At 33.5% G+C, this 19,661-nt stretch overlaps 1 protein-coding gene and 1 long non-coding RNA gene across 2 annotated transcripts; one reads left to right on the top strand and one right to left on the bottom strand.

Annotated features, from left to right (window-relative positions):
• Positions 1-9,981: 9,981 nt before the first annotated feature.
• LOC102619216 (zinc finger BED domain-containing protein RICESLEEPER 1-like) lies at positions 9,982-11,685 on the bottom strand. Its single transcript, XM_052436058.1, has one exon. It carries the CDS (start codon positions 11,683-11,685, stop codon positions 9,982-9,984), a length of 1,704 nt encoding a protein of 567 aa, XP_052292018.1.
• A 4,657-nt stretch (positions 11,686-16,342) lies between these two features.
• On the top strand, positions 16,343-19,303 carry LOC127901355 (uncharacterized). Its single transcript, XR_008053511.1, has 2 exons — positions 16,343-16,845; positions 19,050-19,303. It is a non-coding gene; the product is annotated as an uncharacterized LOC127901355 (long non-coding RNA).
• Positions 19,304-19,661: the final 358 nt, after the last annotated feature.

Below are 19,661 nucleotides of genomic sequence, written 5' to 3' on the forward strand. Positions count from 1 at the left end.
CATTACCCGTTAGATAAGCTTATATCTGTTAAAAAAACTATCAAACCGTACCCCCCGCCCCCCCTCCCCCCCCCCCCCAAAAGAAATTTTAAAGATAAAATTTATGCTGACGTGGTCTGGGTTGTTAAAGGTAGTTATATGGTTTCCGGAAATTTTCCAGAAGCGCGATGCTGGTGTGTGTTAAGGTTGAGAATGAAGCTGAACCTGGATCAACTCACGTGGGATGCCAGCTGGAGTTTACTTGTTAACCAAGGAAGATGCTTACACAAGTAAAGTGATGCAATCTACACGTGCAGAGTAAGAATTCATTACTAAAACAGCAAAGTTGTTGTAGTGAATCAGCAAGCCTATAACCAAGCTAAACTGAACACTGCCCTAGGATGCTTGTGATTTAGTCAATGCAAGTTGCACACCCCCAAGATTTACTTAGACAAATTCACTCAAGAATAACAAAGCACAATAGCTAAGAACACAAAAAAGAAACTGAAACAAGAACCAAGATAAAGAACCACAGACACCAAGAATTACGTGGTTCAGCTGAGAATGAAATGCTCAGCTTACATCCACGGGAGAAGCCTCAAGATGAGCTTTATTGAAACAGTAATGGAGATTGTTACAGAGCCTTGTTACAGCCTTTACAGAGAACAAGTTAACGCTTTCTCTCTCTCTTAAATGCCTCTTCACAAGACTCTTCGAAATCGCTTCTGAATCTCCCCAAAGAACCAGCCTTTATACTCTGTTTTGGCAGCCAGCTTGATTTCCAGAATGAGCAGCTCGTTAACACGTGGTTTAACAACTTTAACGAACTCTGAATAACCCTCGTCACATGCTTCCTCACGTGGTTACTTAAACTGATACACAAAACGCGCTTGAGCTCTGTCGTTTCGATCAGTTCGTTTTCTGTTAAGAACCAGCTAAGAAGCACGTGAGCTTAATGAAGCTTTATAGCTCCAAAACACGGTCGTTTCTGGAACCAAACTTGATTCATTTATCTCACAATTCTCCACCTTGAATCAAAGTTTATCCTCACTCTAAATCCTTCTCCAACCCTTATGCATATCACTGACTGCACAAGCCAGCTATGTCCAAGCAAGCTCTGAACTTAGCCACATGAATCACCTTCGTAAAAGCATCTGCAGGATTCTCATCCGTATGAATTTTCACCATTTTCACAGCACCCCTTGACACTTCATTTCTGATAAAATGAAGCTTAATGTCTATATGCTTTGTCTTCTCATGGTGTGCAGGGTTTTTGCTCAAGTGTATGGCACTTGAGCTGTCACAGTAGATTGATACTGACTTCTGATTTAATCCCAACTCTGTCACCAACCCCTTGAGCCAAAGTGCTTCCTTTACAGCTTCTGTAGCAGCTGTATACTCAGCTTCAGTAGTTGAAAGGGCCACTACACTTTGTAGTGTTGCCTTCCAATTTACAGCACAACCATTCAACATGAACAAGTATCCTGTGAGAGACCTTCTCTTATCTAAATCCCCTGCATAATCTGAGTCAACATACCCCTTCAGAACCTCATCATTTGCTTCTATCTTGCCATACATCAGACCCCAATTTACAGTGCCATTGAGATACCTGAGTATCCATTTTACTGCCTTCCAATGGTCTTCTCCAGGTTGTGCCATGTATCTGCTGACTACACTGACAGCATGAGCTATGTCTGGCCTAGTCAAGACCATTGCATACATAAGGCAGCCTACTGCATTTGCATAAGGTACACTTGCCATACCTTGCTTCTGAGCTTCTGTTTGAGGGCACTGCAAATTACTCAACCTGAAGTGTGAAGCCAATGGTAGTTGCACAGGTTTAGCCTTACTCATGTCAAAGGTTTCTAACACCTTTCTCAAGTATTTTTCCTGTGATAGAAACATGATCCCTTTACTTCTATTCCTTCTAATCTCCATACCTAGAATCTTCTTTGCATACCCCAGGTCCTTCATTTCAAATTCTGAATTCAGCAGTACTTTGAGCTTATCAATTTCTTCTCTATCTTTGCAAGCAACCAACATGTCATCTACATATAGAAGGAGGTATATGTACAAACCATCCTTGATTGTCTTGTAGTAAACACAGCAGTCATAGCTACATTTGATGAACTCATGTAGTTGCATGAATTCATCAAATCTGAGGTACCACTGTCTGGGAGACTGCTTAAGCCCATAGAGTGACTTCTTTAGCTGACATACATGGTCTTCTTTACCAGGGAACTCATACCCTTCAGGCTGGGACATTAGTATTTCTTCCTCAAGCCTTCCATGCAAAAATGCTGTCTTGACATCGAGTTGATCAAGCTCCATATCTTGCACAGCTGTTATGGCTAATATAACTCTGATTGAGGCATGTCTGACCACTGGAGAAAACACTTCTTTAAAGTCTATCCCCTCCTTTTGTGTATAACCCTTGGCTACAAGTCTGGCATTGAATCTCCTTGGTTTAGATCCATTTATGCCCTCCTTGATTTTGAAGATCCATTTGCAGCCAACCACTCTCCTATTTCCAGGCTTTTTTACCAGCTCCCATGTGTTGTTTTTATAAAGGGAAGCTATTTCATCATCCATAGCTCTCTGCCATTCTTCTTTGAACAAGCTCTGGGTTGCTTCCTTAAAATTCTTTGGTTCCTGATCATCTATATCTTTTGCAGCTGCAAGAGCAAAACCTATTAGATCTGCATAGCCATATCTCCTTGTTGGTTTAATCTGCCTTTTTTGTCTATCTCTGGTGAGCTGGTATTCTCTGACTTGCTCCTGAGAACTTGACTGATCTTGAGGTGCCTGTGTGACATCAGTGATTTCAGGAACACCATCTGAATCTGCAGTTTCAGTTGTGTTTCTGGAAGTAGATGGCTCCACCTCAAACTCTAGCTTCTCTGTTAGTCTTGAATTTTCAGTTTCCATATCATGTGTATGATTCATCTTCATCAAACTGCCCTCATTGAACACCACATCCCTGCTTACTATGCATTTTGGTGGATTAAGGTCAGTGCACCAAACTTTAAACCCTTTGACTCCTTCTGGATAGCCTATGAAGATACCTCTCAATGCTCTAGCTGCTAGCTTACCTTGACTGACATGAACATAGGCTGGGCAGCCAAAAGCTTTAAGTATCCCATAGTCAGCAGGTTTCCCTGACCATATTTCGAAGGGTGTTTTGAAATTGATTCCAGTAGAGGGGCTTAGGTTGACAAGGTAACAGGCTGTGAGTAAGATTTCTGCCCACAATGTTTTTGGGAGCTTGGACTGAATCAGCATACATTTTACCCTCTCCATAAGGGTCTTGTTCATCCTCTCAGCTAACCCATTCTGTTGTGGGGTCATCCTTACTGTTCTGTGTCTAGCTATACCCTCATTTGCACAAAAGTTGTCAAATGGCTGGTTGCAGAATTCAAGACCATTATCAGTTCTCAGCTTCTTCAATCTCTTTCCAGTTTGGTTTTCTACCATCTGTTTCCATTCTTTAAACTTCTCAAAAGTCTTATCCTTGTTCTTTAACACATACACCCATACTTTCCTTGAGAAATCATCTATGATGGACAAAAAATACCTATTCCCTCCCAAAGATACACACTGTGCAGGCCCCCACAAGTCTGAGTGTGCATAATCCAGCCTCTCATTTGATTTCTGACTAGACCTTTTGAAGCTCCCTCTTGAAGACTTCCCTAGAACACAATCTTCACAAAACTCCAGATTTCCAATCTTGTCAGAACCAAACAACCCTTGTTTTGCTAACTCTTTTAACCCTCTCTCACTTATGTGCCCCAGCCTTAGATGCCATAACCTGGTTTTATCTTCAGCATGCTTAATGGATACATCAGCTACTCCAGATATCACCTCACCATCTAAGATGTAAACCCCATTTTTCCTAGTCCCTTTCATGACTAGATTTGAGCCATTCAGAACACTTAATTCACCAGATTCAAGCTTAATTTTACACCCTATTTGGTCCAACACTCCAAGAGAAATTAGATTTCTTTTCAAGTCTGGCACATGCCTAACTTGCCTAAGTACTCTTATTGAACCATCATGTAGCTTAAGACTTATATCCCCAATTCCAATGATTTTACAAATAGAGTTATTACCCATCATCATTCTACCTCCATCAAAAGCTTGATATTCATTAAAGTAATTTCTAAAAGGGCACATGTGAAAGGTACATCCAGAGTCCAGAACCCATTTACCTTTTTGGCTGTTTTCTGTTGCCACACATACACCAGCAGACTCATATCCTTCCTCTTCTACTACAGCAGCATCCCCACTCTGATTTCTTGAATCTTTTGTCTTGAACTTCTTTTCTGGGCAATCCCTCTTAAAATGGCCTTCTTTGTGACACTGAAAACATTTTAGATCTCTTTCTTTGTTCTTGGATTTGCCCTTCTTCTTTTTCTTGTCAGTTTTCACCTTTGCTGTCAGTCCTTCACTTCCACTATTCTCTAAATGCCCTTGCTTAGTTTGAAGTTCCCTAGTATTTAGGGCAGATTTAACTTCATCAAGTGTTAGAGTTTGCCTTCCATACATCAGGGCATCAACCAAATTTTCGTAGGATTTTGGTAATGAACTGATTAGCAAGAGAGCCTTCCCCTCATCATCCAGAGCAGCATCAATGGTTTCCAGGGTATCACATACCTTGTTAAACTCATCAATGTGTTCTTCTAGTGAAGCTCCTTCCACCATTTTCAGTGTAAACATCCTCTTCTTGATGTAGAGTCTATTTGCAAGAGACTTGGTCATATAAAGACTTTCTAGTTTGCTCCATAATCCAGCAACTGTCTTTTCTTTGGCCACTTCTCTAATGACAGAATCACCAAGACTCAGGATTATTGTACTCCTGGCCTTTTTGTGGATTTCAGCAAATTCCTCTGGAGTCTTTGATGAAGAAACCCCTTTACCTTCCTTCATTTCAGGCTCAAATGCATCTCCCAAACCCTGAGTGATCAGCAAGGCTTCCATTTTAATCTTCCACATATTGAAGTCATTCTTGCCTGTGAATTTTTCTATATCGACCTTAGAAGACACCATACTTGGACTTGATCACAGAACACCAAAGCTCTGATACCAATTGTAGTGAATCAGCAAGCCTATAACCAAGCTAAACTGAACACTACCCTAGGATGCTTGTGATTTAGTCAATGCAAGTTGCACACCCCCAAGATTTACTTAGACAAATTCACTCAAGAATAACAAAGCACAATAGCTAAGAACACAAAAAAGAAACTGAAACAAGAACCAAGATAAAGAACCACAGACACCAAGAATTACGTGGTTCAGCTGAGCATGAAATGCTCAGCTTACATCCACGGGAGAAGCCTCAAGATGAGCTTTATTGAAACAGTAATGGAGATTGTTACAGAGCCTTGTTACAGCCTTTACAGAGAACAAGTTAACGCTTTCTCTCTCTCTTAAATGCCTCTTCACAAGACTCTTCGAAATCGCTTCTGAATCTCCCCAAAGAACCAGCCTTTATACTCTGTTTTGGCAGCCAGCTTGATTTCCAGAATGAGCAGCTCGTTAACACGTGGTTTAACAACTTTAACGAACTCTGAATAACCCTCGTCACATGCTTCCTCACGTGGTTACTTAAACTGATACACAAAACTCGCTTGAGCTCTGTCGTTTCGATCAGTTCGTTTTCTGTTAAGAACCAGCTGAGAAGCACGTGAGCTTAATGAAGCTTTACAGCTCCAAAACACGGTCGTTTCTGGAACCAAACTTGATTCATTTATCTCACAGTTGTACATTGTTAAATCAATAAAACAGTTACAATTCATTACTCAATATGATCCAAAATTCTCTCAGAGTGCAGCACCTGATATATAAACCCTTTCTCGCTCACTTCTCCTCCATTCAGAATAATTCTTCTTTCTGTGGGAATCTTGAAATCTCTTCATTAAAAGTGATCTGTTTGTATTCAGTCTTGATTAATGAAAGAGTGTGAATTTTTTCCTTCAAATATGGTAGCTTGTTCTTAGCAATCCAGTTCTGTTTCTTTGTTCATTGTTCTAATTTCTTCTCAATCTTGATTGATCTAAGCTCGAAGTGTTGTCTTATCTCTTGTGATTAGCCATTACAAATTACAGCAAGATGATGAAAGCAGCGTGGAGTATCAGCAGCAGCAGCGTTTGACATGGGATGCTCTCCGTAAGAGTATCAACGGGCTTGTTAACAAGGTCAGTGCTTCTAACATCAAGAATATAATTCCTGAACTTCTTTAAAACAATCTGATTCGACGACGAGGTCTATTCTGTCGTTCGTGCATGAAATCCCAATTGCCATTGCCAGGTTTCACAGATGTGCTAGCTCAAATGTATGAAGCTACTAAATTACTTTTCCGATTAAAGCATAAACAAATATTAAAGATGGAACGATGCAAAGTCCACAACTCACTAGTAGTCAGGCTGCCTTCACATAGATTGTTGTTGCAAGGTCAACACCCTCAATTTTATAAATATTACATGCTTTCCATCACACCCAAAAACAAATCACAGAAAAATTCTCCACTTTTTTATTAACATTAGTAAAATAAATCAATTCTAACTTGTTCCTAAATGCAATTGGTTTGAAATTAGGATAGGCTTTTGTATTTCATTGTTTGACCCGAAAGTTTAGGTAAAAGTCAATATTATATTAATTGGTAATTAGAGTTTAACTATTAAGTTAAGCCTTCCCTTCCTAGTTGGATTAGATTATGTTGGTTATCAATAAAATTAAAAAAAGAAAAGAAAAGATAAAGTATTAGAATCTGTCAGTTCTCCAACTTACGTGTGGAATATTTATTGTTTATTTTTCATTTTTTTGGATTAAGTTCTTAGCTCATCAAGAAGAATCTGATTATTAGAAATATAATTATTATTGATAATTTATGAATTTGACTAAAATGTTCCACAGGGAAGAGACAAGATATGCTTTTTGTTAGCCATTTAAATTACAAGTTTCCATATATTTAGGAAACATATTTGTCTTCGTATGTTTTTTAGTTGGCTTCAATCAATTCTCTATTTTAATTTTTAATTAGAAAATAAATTAATACCTTACATTTGGATCTCTATAATAACCAGCCTTCATTCATACCCTCACACACTGTGCAAACCTAAAGATGATAAGACTAGCACATCGGTCAAGCAACACACAGATGATTTACTTTCATTTGCTTTTTCTTTTTTCTTCTCCCTTTTTTTTGATATGATAAAAATAAAATTCTATATATTTTTATCAAATAAACCAGATGTGCAGACAACATATTCATTGGCTTAGGGTTTATTCAACAATAATACGAAAACAATTTCAAACAATGATAAATATATAAGTTTAAAACATTTATCATACTTCAACATATCTTTATAAATATAAATAAGTTTGTGGGCCATTTAAAAGTTAAATTACTGTTAATATTTATGGGCTATATTCAAGTTTTCAAAGCCCAACTTCTTTAATTTTGTATTTAAAAATTTTGGATGTCAGAAAAAAGTAAATATATAGGGGGCCTGAGTACTGTTTATCGAGAACCTTAAATCTTAATGAAAAATTAACTAAAATTAAATGATTTTTTTTCATCACTTGAGCCCCCCCCCTCACACTATGAATCCGCGCCTGCAATAATCAATAGCCACTAGATCAGCATACCAATATTCAATTAAATCGACTTAAAATTCTAATTTCTTCCTTTATTAAACAAATTAATCTAATTTATTTTCTCAATTTATCTTCACAAATTTATATAATCAAACTTAATCTAAAAATTATCCTAACTCATGAACTTTTAATCAATCCAATCCTTAGATTTGATTTCATAAATACCCAATCGAAACTAATTAGTAGTCTCACAACCACCACTATCACTGTAGCTTTGGCCAAACTCATTGACAACTGCAACCACAAGACTCCTCAATGACCGGTCTTGAGCAGGTGGTTGAAGGATTTTCTGATGGAGGATATAAGTGATGAAGGATTTGAACAAAAAATTTGTTGGATTTTGATTCTTTTGATTTTATTTTATTATTTATGATGTAAAGTGAAAAAATACCCTTAAATTTAAGGGTGAAATGATTATTTTACTTAAAACTTGTTAAATATTTTAAGGTGTTAATGTTTTGGTAGATGGTTGATACAAATTACAAATAAATTCAAACTTTTGTGGTATTTTGTTAATAAGGTAAATAATTTTTTACTTTATTATTAATAGTACAAAGTCAAAAATACCCTTGAATTCGAGGATGCAATAGTCATTTTACTTAGATTCTGTTAAATATTTTAACGTGTTAACATTTTGATGAACAATTGATACAAATTACGAACATAGTAGAAAATTAAAAAAAATTAAACTTTTACACTATTTTTGAGAATATTGTAAACTTAGGTGGATAATTAATAATTCTTCAAATATAAATTAATTAGAATCACATAATGAGACGTATATATTAAACTGTTAATTTGATTTTATGTAATAATAACAATATAATGTGATTTCATTATACTGAACAAATTTCCTTTAAAAAATTCTATTTAATGATCATCCATCATGACCTCCACTAAAACCGTAAAGTCCCAAAGGAGAAATCTACTTGAGTCTTGAGGTTTGACCCTAACTCCTGAATTAGGACACGAGTAAAGCAATTGAGTTTACACTTGAAATCTGATTGGCTCCATTAAGTCTCAGTAATCAAAATATCTTCAGCTACACTCGACTAGATTAATGATTAACACGAATCATCATTAAGCCTAGCTAGCTCAAATGTTTAAAGCTATTAATTAATTTTCGAATTAAAGCATTCATATTAGGGATGGAACAACAAATTAATCACAGAAAACTTCCCGGCTTTCTTGCCTTTTTGTGTGAAATTCCTAGAAGGGAAAAAAATTAAGAAAAAGATTACGTATATTAATGGATAATATTAATTAATCATTTCAATAATTATAAAAAAGTAATAATCTACTAGCTATATAAAATCAAGTTTATATATATCTTATTTTTACAAGTAATTAGTTCGAAAATTTGGAGAGGCTCTGGTAACATGTTTCATGTATTAATTAGTAAATAATCGATTTTTTTTTTATTGGAGCCCTAGTTTATTAGTATTTTAGAATAATAATAGGCTAAGGGGAAATGACTAGTTTATTAGTACAAAACTGGCTATTCCCATTTCCCAACGCCAGAAGCAGAAGAATGAAATAAAATAATCAGGAAATGAATCTGCGTGGGCCACGTTTGGAACAGCGAGATAAAGAATGAAGTCATTCAACCGAGAGAAGAGCACGAGGTATTTTTCATTGTTAAATAATTAAATTTTCTTTTTAAATGGAGAGATAAAGAATTTACTGATTTCTTAAAAAAATAATAATTAATGAACTGGTTATACAATATTATAATTATAACTCTCTATTAAATATAGAATATGTATAAATGTATGTAACTTAAAAAAAATTATTAATTCAAGTATTATTATGGAAATACTAAAAAATGAAGCTATGAGACATAAGATGGCTGTCTAATTTGCCATGCTTAAAGTCACTCCTACTTCCTAATTGATTAAATTCTATTAATTATAAATAAAACTAACCAAAAAAAATATATTAAATATGTCAGTTGTGCAAACTAACACTATTAAAAAGAAGATAATTGACGAATTTAATGACTTTAGAAATTGAAATGTTCGACAGGAAAAGACAAAGTCAGCTTATTGTTAGCCATTTAAATTACAAGTTTCATGTATGTAGGAAACGTATCTGTCTTTAAAATGATTTTCTTTTATTTTTTTTTAATCATTCATAGTTTAAATAATTCAAAATTATTTATATGGTTTATTTGAATTATCCAAATTTATAAGGGATAAAATCTGTCAAATTGAGCCAAAAAAATTGAAAAGCAAAGATGTAATAATGAGATATTTTACAAACTATATTATGTAAAGAACATTTACCGCATGTATGAAATAAACAGGAATAATGTTGTACAAATGCAAACGCAGACACAAATAACCGCTAATTTTCAACGCTACTCAAAATTCCTTTTAAGCATACCAAAGGCGTTATTATCTCGGGTATTTCACGAAATCCATAAATACAGTCTACGTCATCGATCAGGTCAAACAAGGCACGCTTGGCAGCGTCATCAGCAGAAGTTATTCCTAATGCTAAGTAATCACGAGCCATTCTTGCTAGTGTCGGAAAAGACGGAGCATTGCTACGCCACCATGCTAGTATGTCAAACTGTTTATCTCTAGGAACTTTAAGCAAATCGAAATAGCGATCGAGCTCTGATTTTGGTGATGAAGGCCTTCCCAGGGCGTCTAGCATTTCATATGACTTTGAATTGCTGGAGTCTGGTGGTGCATATTCATTATAAACGTCTCTAAAATCTTTGTTCACTTTCTCAAGGTATCTGTCAGCGTCACTGCCATAAATCTCTTTGTAACGAAGTTGCAGACCATCCATTTTGAACCGTGGGTCAAGAATTACTGCAATGACTCTAACCAAATAATGTTTGCTAAAAAATAGATCAGTCGCTTCCTTCATCACTTCTTGGCAAAAAAGACAATCTTCAATGGTGTGGTTGCACCGATCCGTTAATATCTTATGCACGTACGGAAGATCTACAATTATTGGAATGTCTACTGTCTCCCACCAGAAGCTGTCAGCAACATCCTTCAAGAATTTCAAATGCTCGAGCGTGGCAGTTACCTCATCCCATTTTTGTTTACTTAAATTAATTGACCTAAAATCGGAATCGAATTGCTCCAGCGCTGAAAATACTTCTTTCAAGCCCCCCATCGTCTCGAAGCAATCTAAAAGACCACAGAAAGAAGCGTCAGGCCATTTGAGCCAGGAAATCGCTCGTTTTAGGGCACCGTCCAACAGAAAGAATCTACGGTCCTTGTTATACACATAATCAGCCCAGACCGATAAGGACTCTATCCCATCCTGCAAGTAATCTACGGTCCACAATTTACCATAAATATAATCCAGTAAATAAACAGCGTCAAGTAGGCAGCCGGCAAAAGGGAGTGAACGTCGTTGACTAAACCCCCTTAACATCTCTGCAATTTCGTCATGCCGTTCGTCTTCTGGATCATTTCGCTCAACATGAAGTAGAAAGCATATATTCGTGTCGATCTTCCAATCCAAGCATGATTGTTTCACAGCTTCTACCAAATTCTCGAAATCATCAAGAGGATCTTCCCAAAAACTAATAATCTTGCTCTGCCGTTCCCAACAATCATTAATATAGTGTACTACCAAGACACGTCCATTAGCAATTTGTAGGGTGAAACGACAAGAGAGTTTTTTAAGAAATTGGCAAAGATTTTCCTTCTCTTCTTGGTAGAGTTGGAGTATTTCATCCTTTCTTGACTTTAACAGTTGGAGTATTTCATCTCTTCTCGAAATGAACACCCATGGGTCACTAGTATCTCCTTCTGGGTCGAACCAGTGCTTGATCAGACCACGAATAGATTTTTCTTTTTCTTTAATAAGACTGGCTAACTCTTTTGTTTTGATTGATGGGGACAGTGATTGATGTTGATCATCCCTATCACGACCACCAGGCCCTTTTCTCTTAGGGTTATCTCGGCATCTGTGCAAATGATTCCAGAGACGTGTGGTTCCGTCCTTGCTGTCAGCGGGAAACTCCTTCTTACAATGTTTGCATGCAGCCTTGACTTTTCCATCTCTGTTGACTTCTGTCATCTCATCCCAAACCTTTGAAGTCCTATTTCTTTTCTTATTAGCTGATGATGATGACCTTCCTACATTTGGGTCTCCCTACATTATTAACGATTCTCAAATAAGATAAGGATTGATCGCATGCTCAGCCTCTTCAACTTAGCTTTAACTAATCAATTAAGCTTACCAAATTTAATTATCTAATACAGAGGTAAAACAAAAGATCAAATCCGCACGTAAGATTTTAATTAAACTCTTAATTTGTGATCTGTCAAACAAACATACAACTAATTGGATAATTTTGAAACACTTATATGCAAAGGCGTGCTTTCTAAATGAAATTGAATACATGAAACATTATTATTGTATTTCAGAGCAAAGTTTTGTGAAAAATCTAAATCTAAGTGTTTATAATCCACTGCTCAAACTCAAATTTATAATTTGTTCGAAGAATGGAAAACAGAGCAAAAATCTGATTTAGATTTGAGAAGAAAACTTATTCTCAATTTTTCTCACCATGCTAAGCTATTAATTTTTGCACACCAACAAACAAATAAATAAAGGAATAAGAGAAAATAAAATATAAGCTGAAATTAGATTCAATTCAGCGTTCTCTGTTTCCATACTTTTATTTTTAGAATTTAATTTAAAAAACAAAATCTATAGAGAGTAAGACAGACACACCTCCATGGCCAGTAGCAGTTACCAATTTAAGACTTGAATTCGCAGCCAGCAAAACAAACAGATAAATATACCAGTTACCATATCAAACTCACTCTTTTTTTTTTGTTTCAATTAGGTAAACCAAAGTGCGTGTTTATATCTCAATAATAGTGATATTAATAATAAAACAATTAAAACAATCAGTACTTTAGATAATTTTTTTATTAATGTAAAATAAAGAATAAACAACTATCAATTTTTTATATAAAGACATAAAATATTAATTGAATAAATATCACATGATTTATGCAATTATTTTTATTCATTGGATTTTATTTATATAATTTTTTTCATATTTTTCATTCCATAAAAAAGTTTTCATGTTTTACTTGTTAAATCTTTTCTTTAATTTAAAAATTAATATAAAGTAAGAATTCGGTATCAAGTTCGTTTTCAGCTCAGCTCAATGTAAATTAATAAATAAATATTTAAAAAAAAAGATTGTCATCTGTCGAGATCCTGCTTTATTAATGTTCTTTGGGTGTTGGATGAGTAATAAAATTAATTTAAATTTTTTATTATTAAAAAAAAATTAATTGCTAATCGGTGTTGAGTAATCATATCAATTTCTGTTAATTCAAAATTTGTTTATCTGTTTTTTTTTTTTGATATGAAACTGTCTCTTTCATTTCTCAAACTCAGAAGACAAGTACAAAAATGTTTCTGGAATATTATCCAGCCATGAGACAAAACTATCTTGTTCTAGAGCTGCTTTAGCTAATGAATGAGCTACCCCATTACAATTCCTTGATTCATATTGAATTTTGGCCTGTTGCAGTCTCTTGATCCTTTCTTGGATTTCAGAAATGATCCAAAAGATTTCAGTCCTTGTGCTTTTTTTGTTAAGAACTAAATCAACCACCTCCTGCGAATCTGTCTCTATAATCAAAGGCAAGCATCCTGCACTTTCTGCAATTTCCAATCCCAGCTTTGTAGCTTCAGCTTCAGCAAATGCCACACTACCACTAAAAGTCGATGGCTTCATGGCTGCTGCCACACACTTTCCTTCTGAGTTCCTGATGACCACTCCTAAACCCTCTTTATCTTGCTCTTCTCGCACTGCAGCATCTACATTCACTTTAAAGTGCCCTGCTGGAGGTGGTTTCCACTGTTGACTGCTAATGGCTTTCTTTCCCAGATTTGATTGTAACTCAGGCTGCCTGATTTTTTTGTATGAATTCACCACAGCTTCAGCTCTTGCAACTGATATCTGGGGATCTTCCATTTTGTTCCTGAGAATATGAAGATTCCTTGAGTGCCAAACTACCCAGCATAAAGCAAATATCAGTTCCATATCAGATTTGCGTTTCTTTTTGGCCATTTCTATCAACACGCTGGCCATATCTTCGCATCTAACCTCCCTGATTTCACTCCCATGGTCTATAAGGCTCCATATCTTTTGAACAACTTTGCATTTAAAAATAGCATGAGCCATCGACTCCTCTGTTCTTTGACATCTCTGACACCAGGGGCTTTGTAACACCTTTCTTCTCCACAAATTAGTTGCTGTTGGCAGAAGGTTTTTGACCATTCTCCACATAAAAATTTTTATTTTTTCTGGTAGCTCTGTATTCCAAATTATGCTCCATGAAGTTTGGTTTCTCTTTGAACTGCTTGGCTGATCAGGAAACTTTTGATTTAGGGCCACTTGATATCCACTCTTAACTGTGTATTCCCCCCTTTTGTCAAAATGCCATAGTGGTTGATCCGGGCTGGGATTCCTGGGAAGAGGAATTCTAAGAATATGTTGTACATCTTCCTCCACAAAGCTTTGCTGAACCAGCAGCTCCTTCCATTGATTTTCCACATCTATAAGTTCAGATACTGTCGACTCCAGTGGTAGCTTTGGAGGAGAGAAAGGTTTGAAAGTCTTAGGTCTTGGGATCCAGCGGCTGTGATATATCTGAGCACTCCTCCCATCACCAATTCTCCATCTCAGCCCCTCATTTATAATTTGCCTCCCCCACAGAATACTTCTCCATATGAACGATGGATTTGATCCCAAATTTGCCCTTAAGAAAAATTTGTTTATCTGTTGGATGAGTAATAAAATTAATTTAAAATTTTTTATTATTAAATAATTAGAAAAAAATTAATTTTTATATGGTGCACCGTGCACATGATGAATTGGGTAATCATATACTCATTTTAATTTTATTGTTACACTTATCAAAATTTAAAAAATTTATCATTTTATGCAAAGAGCAGTCAATTCAAGTTTTAAGATTTAAAAATTGTGAAAGCTGCAAAGCCAAAGCATGCTGTAAAATTGAGTGGTCATGTCAATTTTAATGACATAAGGTGATATTTCAATGCAAGTTCCCGACAGGCTCTTTTTATATCGTCTGCAGTCACCTACTCACCTATTCTTTCCGCGCACTTTCTTCATGTAGGCCACTTTTTACTTGATTTATTTTTTTGATTACATTTTCTTTTTTCTTTTTTTAATAATTCTAAGTATTCAGTATTTTAGATAAGGTTTTTGTTTTTAAAGAATCTAAAATAAAGGATAAACAATCATCAATTTTTTTAATAAACTAATATGTAGTATAAAAGTATTAATTGAATAAATACTACATGATTTATATAATTATTTTTATTAATTAGATTTTTTATTCAAAATTTTATGTTATATTAATTTATACAAATAATTTGTGGCTCTGTCATTATTTAAGAATTAATTACGAAATGATTTTATTAAAAGTTGATGTAAATTAACATCTCCGTATATTTGCATTTACGAGAGATTGGACTAATCAAAATGCTACTCAAATAATTTAGACAAATTCAACTAAAATAGAAAAATTAAAATAACATAAAAGACTTACTGAATTGGTACTGAAACATAGTGTCAAAAAAAATTGGTACTAAAACATACAACATTATGATTTATGAACTCTCACTATACAAACAATCTTTAAAGCTCCTATGGTCTTTATTTATCATTTTCCTTTTTTTTTTCTTTTTTTTTTCTTTCTGTTCTCTTTAATCATGGAAAAGTGGACTTCAAAAACCCAAAAACCATGGTCAAAAAGTTAATGTGAAAACTGAAAAGTGAAAGGAAGAAATAGATTAAAGAACGGTTTGAGATCACATTTAAATGCTCAAACATAATTTTAAGAATTTAAAGGTTTAATTTTAATATTTAGTAAAAAAAACTTATAAAATCAGTCCATACTACAGTTTTAAAAAATAGAAAAGGAGTAAATTTTTAAAATTTAATTTTGAAAATCAATTTTATCTTTTTAATATAATTTCATAAATATCTTTACAATTATTAAATAAATCCAAAACAATCCCATTCAAATTGAAAACAAAATAAATATTTCAATAAATTTTTATTATAATTTCTTCTAATTCAATAATTTTTTACCCTATTTTTTCTTCATATTTTTCATTCTATGGTGGGTTTTTAAATCTATTCTATTGGAATAATCCGAAATTCCACTTAGAAATTTGTAGGATCCATTTAATTAATTAGGCGGAATTTAATAGTTATAGTACATTCTCACCTTGAACTCAAAACCATTACTCCTTAAATTTTACTTTTTATCTCAAAATTATGTTAAAGATTTGGCCCAAACAAACTCTAACTTGATCATAAAGTGCTTTTGTTTTTGTTTATTTTAAAAAAATGGCGCTGTCGAGTGTCGGCAATTGATGGCAGCATTTTTTAAAAAAATTAATTTAAGATGTGAAAAAATATCAGACTTTGGATTTTCATGTTTTACTTATTAAACCTTTCTTTTTTAATTTAAAAAAATTTAAATTAATATAAAGTAAGAATCCGTGCACTCGAGTTCGGCTTCACAGCTTTGCTCAATGTAAAACGCGGGGTTTTAACTTTTACAGTTTTACTATGTTTTAAATTTCTCTTATTTTTCCTTTAAAGCAGGAGGTGTCAGGGTATTACAAGAGTGGCCAGTGATATTTCCACACCACAAGTTTTGTAAGCCCATCATATTTTTAGAAAATTATTATAATAAAATTCCTATTATTTTTTAAAAATTAAAAAAAATTAAAAAAAATTAAAAAAATTAATTAATTAAATTCATTTTTTCTTTCTTTTTTAGAACTCAACTGTATGAAACCATACCACAGCATTCATCTTTATCCCATGAAACCATTAGATTTCAAAGCAAGTGATCCGATGCGCAAGAGGTGGCCACGTTTGTCTCAAAACATACCGGAAAAGTCGGCGAAGAAAAGGTAAATTCACCCGTAGCAAAACTCACAGTTTTTGTCGTACCTTTCTCAAAATGCACGGTGACTGTACGTATCGACACCTCGAAATCTCTAACGGAGCTTCTCCATCCCGGCCGTCGCGTCCAACACCAAAAGACAAAGTTTCGCCGGCGCTGTCATTTGGGTATAATGGGTTTCAATTTTGAACCAATAGAGGGAAATTTTGTGAAAGAGAGAGGGGGAAGAGAATTCTCAAAAATTCGTCAGCCGTGGAAGGTTTGATAGTCTTTTCTTAAATCTTAAAGCATTTCAGATATTTGGCTCGTCGTGATTTTTATTTTGTCATGATGAATTTTTTTTACTTTGGATTTGTCTCATTAAAAAGTTTATTTTATTTGAATTTTTTGTGGATCATTGAAGTCAGTGGCGGACTTTTATACCCCTTAATTTTTCATTAATTTAGTAAAATTATAGAGTTTTAATTTTATTTTTATATATGTCCCTAACTCAATTACCCTTATATTTTCATCAATTTAGTATAACAATAGAGTTTTTATTTTATATTCAAATATGTCCCTAACCCAATTACCCTTATGTTTTCATCAATTTTATATAACAATAGAGTTTTTATTTTATTTACAAATATGTCCCTTATTCAATTATATTATTTTCAATTGAAATTAGTGACTTATTTTATAAAATGATTAAATCATATATTTATTGAATAGATTGAAAACATTAGGGAGCTAAAATTTTATTACTACTTTAATTTATTTTAAAAAATTCTAATTGAAAAAAAATATGTCAATGTAATATAACATTGTCACTAGTATTAAAAGTACTTACAGAAACAACATGCAGTAACAATTATCAATATTTTATAAAATTTTTATGTGAATTTTCAGATTTTATTTATTAGTTATATTAACTAAGAGGGCAAGTTAGAAAATAAAATTTGAGTATTTTAAGGAGCTTTTGATAGAATAATTATCAACATCTAGTTTTTTAAAGAGAGATAGAGCACCTGACAAAGAAACAACTGCACCCAAATACATTTTTGCTGAATTGAGTTTAGTTTATTATTGAAACTTTTGATTAATAATACATTTACAATTTGAAAGGATAAATAAATTTTAATTGTTTAATTTATTAAGTTTAGTAATTAAGTACTTCATCTCAAACATAAAAGTGTTACTTGTAATTTTTAATTGATTGTAATTACATGTATTGATCTGTTTTAATTTGAAATTCTTAATTGATTTTTTAATCCTTATATAATTATATATTATTATAGGCTGCAATGTTAGATTCTATAATTGAAAACCTTTTGTTTTTTACTCTTTTTCTATAATTATTTTTGTTTATAGTTCATATTTAGAGAGATAAGATTTTTGGTATTCCTCCTTATTTAATAAACTTATTTTTATATATAAATTTTTATGTTCGCTTCAAAATATAAATTTTAAAATTTAGCCCGGGGTAATATTAAGTCCTGGATCCGCCCCTGATTGAAGTTGTTATTTTTGGTATTATAAAGATGGGTTGTTTGCATGCATTGCAAGAATATTGACCTGTTATGCCATGTTTGTCAATTTCAATGAAATTTGAGGAAACCCATTTGCCTGGTTTGTTCAAGGAGCCTTTAGATTTGTGAGTCATTGTGTAGTGGGTTTACAAAAATGGTTTGTTGTTAAAAATGCTTTGGTTGTGACGGGTGAAATGGTGCTGAAGATAAGTTGGTTTGAGCACTGGAGTAATCCTTTTTTTTTTTTTTTGTATGTATATATAAAAAGGAAGAAATATCAAGTTTCATATACAGTGTTACTTGTTTTTTATGGCTCATACATCGTTTACATGCCCTCTTTTTCCTTTCAACTAGAAAATATCCACAGCGGCTACATATTATATGTGGTTCTTTAGCTACAAACAATATGTTAGTTTGATTATGGAAGTATAAATTGAAAAAGTGGCATAATAGTTTTGTTTTAACCTTGAATTACCACTTTTCAGTGAGGTATCTATTTTGCTTGCTCGTTCATTTTTTCTATGGGATTTCGTGTTTGATCTAGTTTGACATGCATTATACAATTATCAATTTTACCATGATTAGAGGTTTCATAAATTTCTTGAAGTGTTTTGTGTTAGGATCGGTTTAGAAGTGTTAATTTGCGAAACTTAGAAAATTTATTTATACAATGGTCTATATTCTCTCTTTATAATTTGTGAAGAAACAGAAAAACGAGGGAAGTAGTGTTTTTATTCTCTGAAAAAGAAAACAACCTGATCCCCACCCTGACCTGCCCCCATCGCCAGCAGTATGGACCTATAAAGTTCATCCGACTACGTTGATTGAATTGTTATTTAACCCTTGATTGACATGTTTGACTATCTGGGTATTTGTATTTTTCTAGTTATTTTTTCTTCTTATTTGTGCATTTCTCATTTAATAGAATGCAAGAATGATGATTTTTTTTTTTCAGGGGTTTGATAGTGAGCATCAGCAAAATCAAGTTACGTAGTTGAATCAAAGATATCACAGCTATTGGTTAGCTGGGAGCTGTTTTTATCTAATCGACCTGTAAGGTCATAATCCAAATCCATTACGATTCATTGTTTTTATGTACATGTGGATTAATGCATCGGAGCATCAGTTAGTTGCTGTAAATTAGTTTATGAATTATTTATTGATTGGTGGATGTGGTTTTGAATTATCAACATTATTGTAATTGAGTGAGTCGAATATGCACTGTAATTAAGATCTCCAGCTTCATTGATGCATGTTGGAGGATTTGATGTGTAGTGATAGTTGGATACGTGCTCTTTATGGATGTATATAGTTCACATTTTGACTTTTATATTTGCATTTTTTAACTTATGTAATAATTGCTTGATTTTTATTTTCATTTGTCTTTTTTTTTTATTAGCTGTTGCATGTACCTCTCATGCCAAGATTATTGATGACGAACCAGAGAAAGAAACAGCTATAGAGACTATAGAGTTTTAATTTATATTATTACGTTCAGTATTTATTAAGTTGAAATTGTTAAAACATGTTTTTATTTTGTTTGTGCATTCTTTATAGGTTTATGAAG

The sequence above is a fragment of the Citrus sinensis genome, chromosome 3 (assembly GCF_022201045.2).
Source record: "Citrus sinensis cultivar Valencia sweet orange chromosome 3, DVS_A1.0, whole genome shotgun sequence".
In the NCBI taxonomy this organism is placed as follows: domain Eukaryota; kingdom Viridiplantae; phylum Streptophyta; class Magnoliopsida; order Sapindales; family Rutaceae; genus Citrus; species Citrus sinensis.

Coding starts and splice junctions, on each gene's coding strand:
- LOC102619216 (XM_052436058.1), bottom strand. CDS start 11,685: ATGACAGAAGTCAACAGAGATGGAAAAGTCAAGGCTGCATGCAAACAT.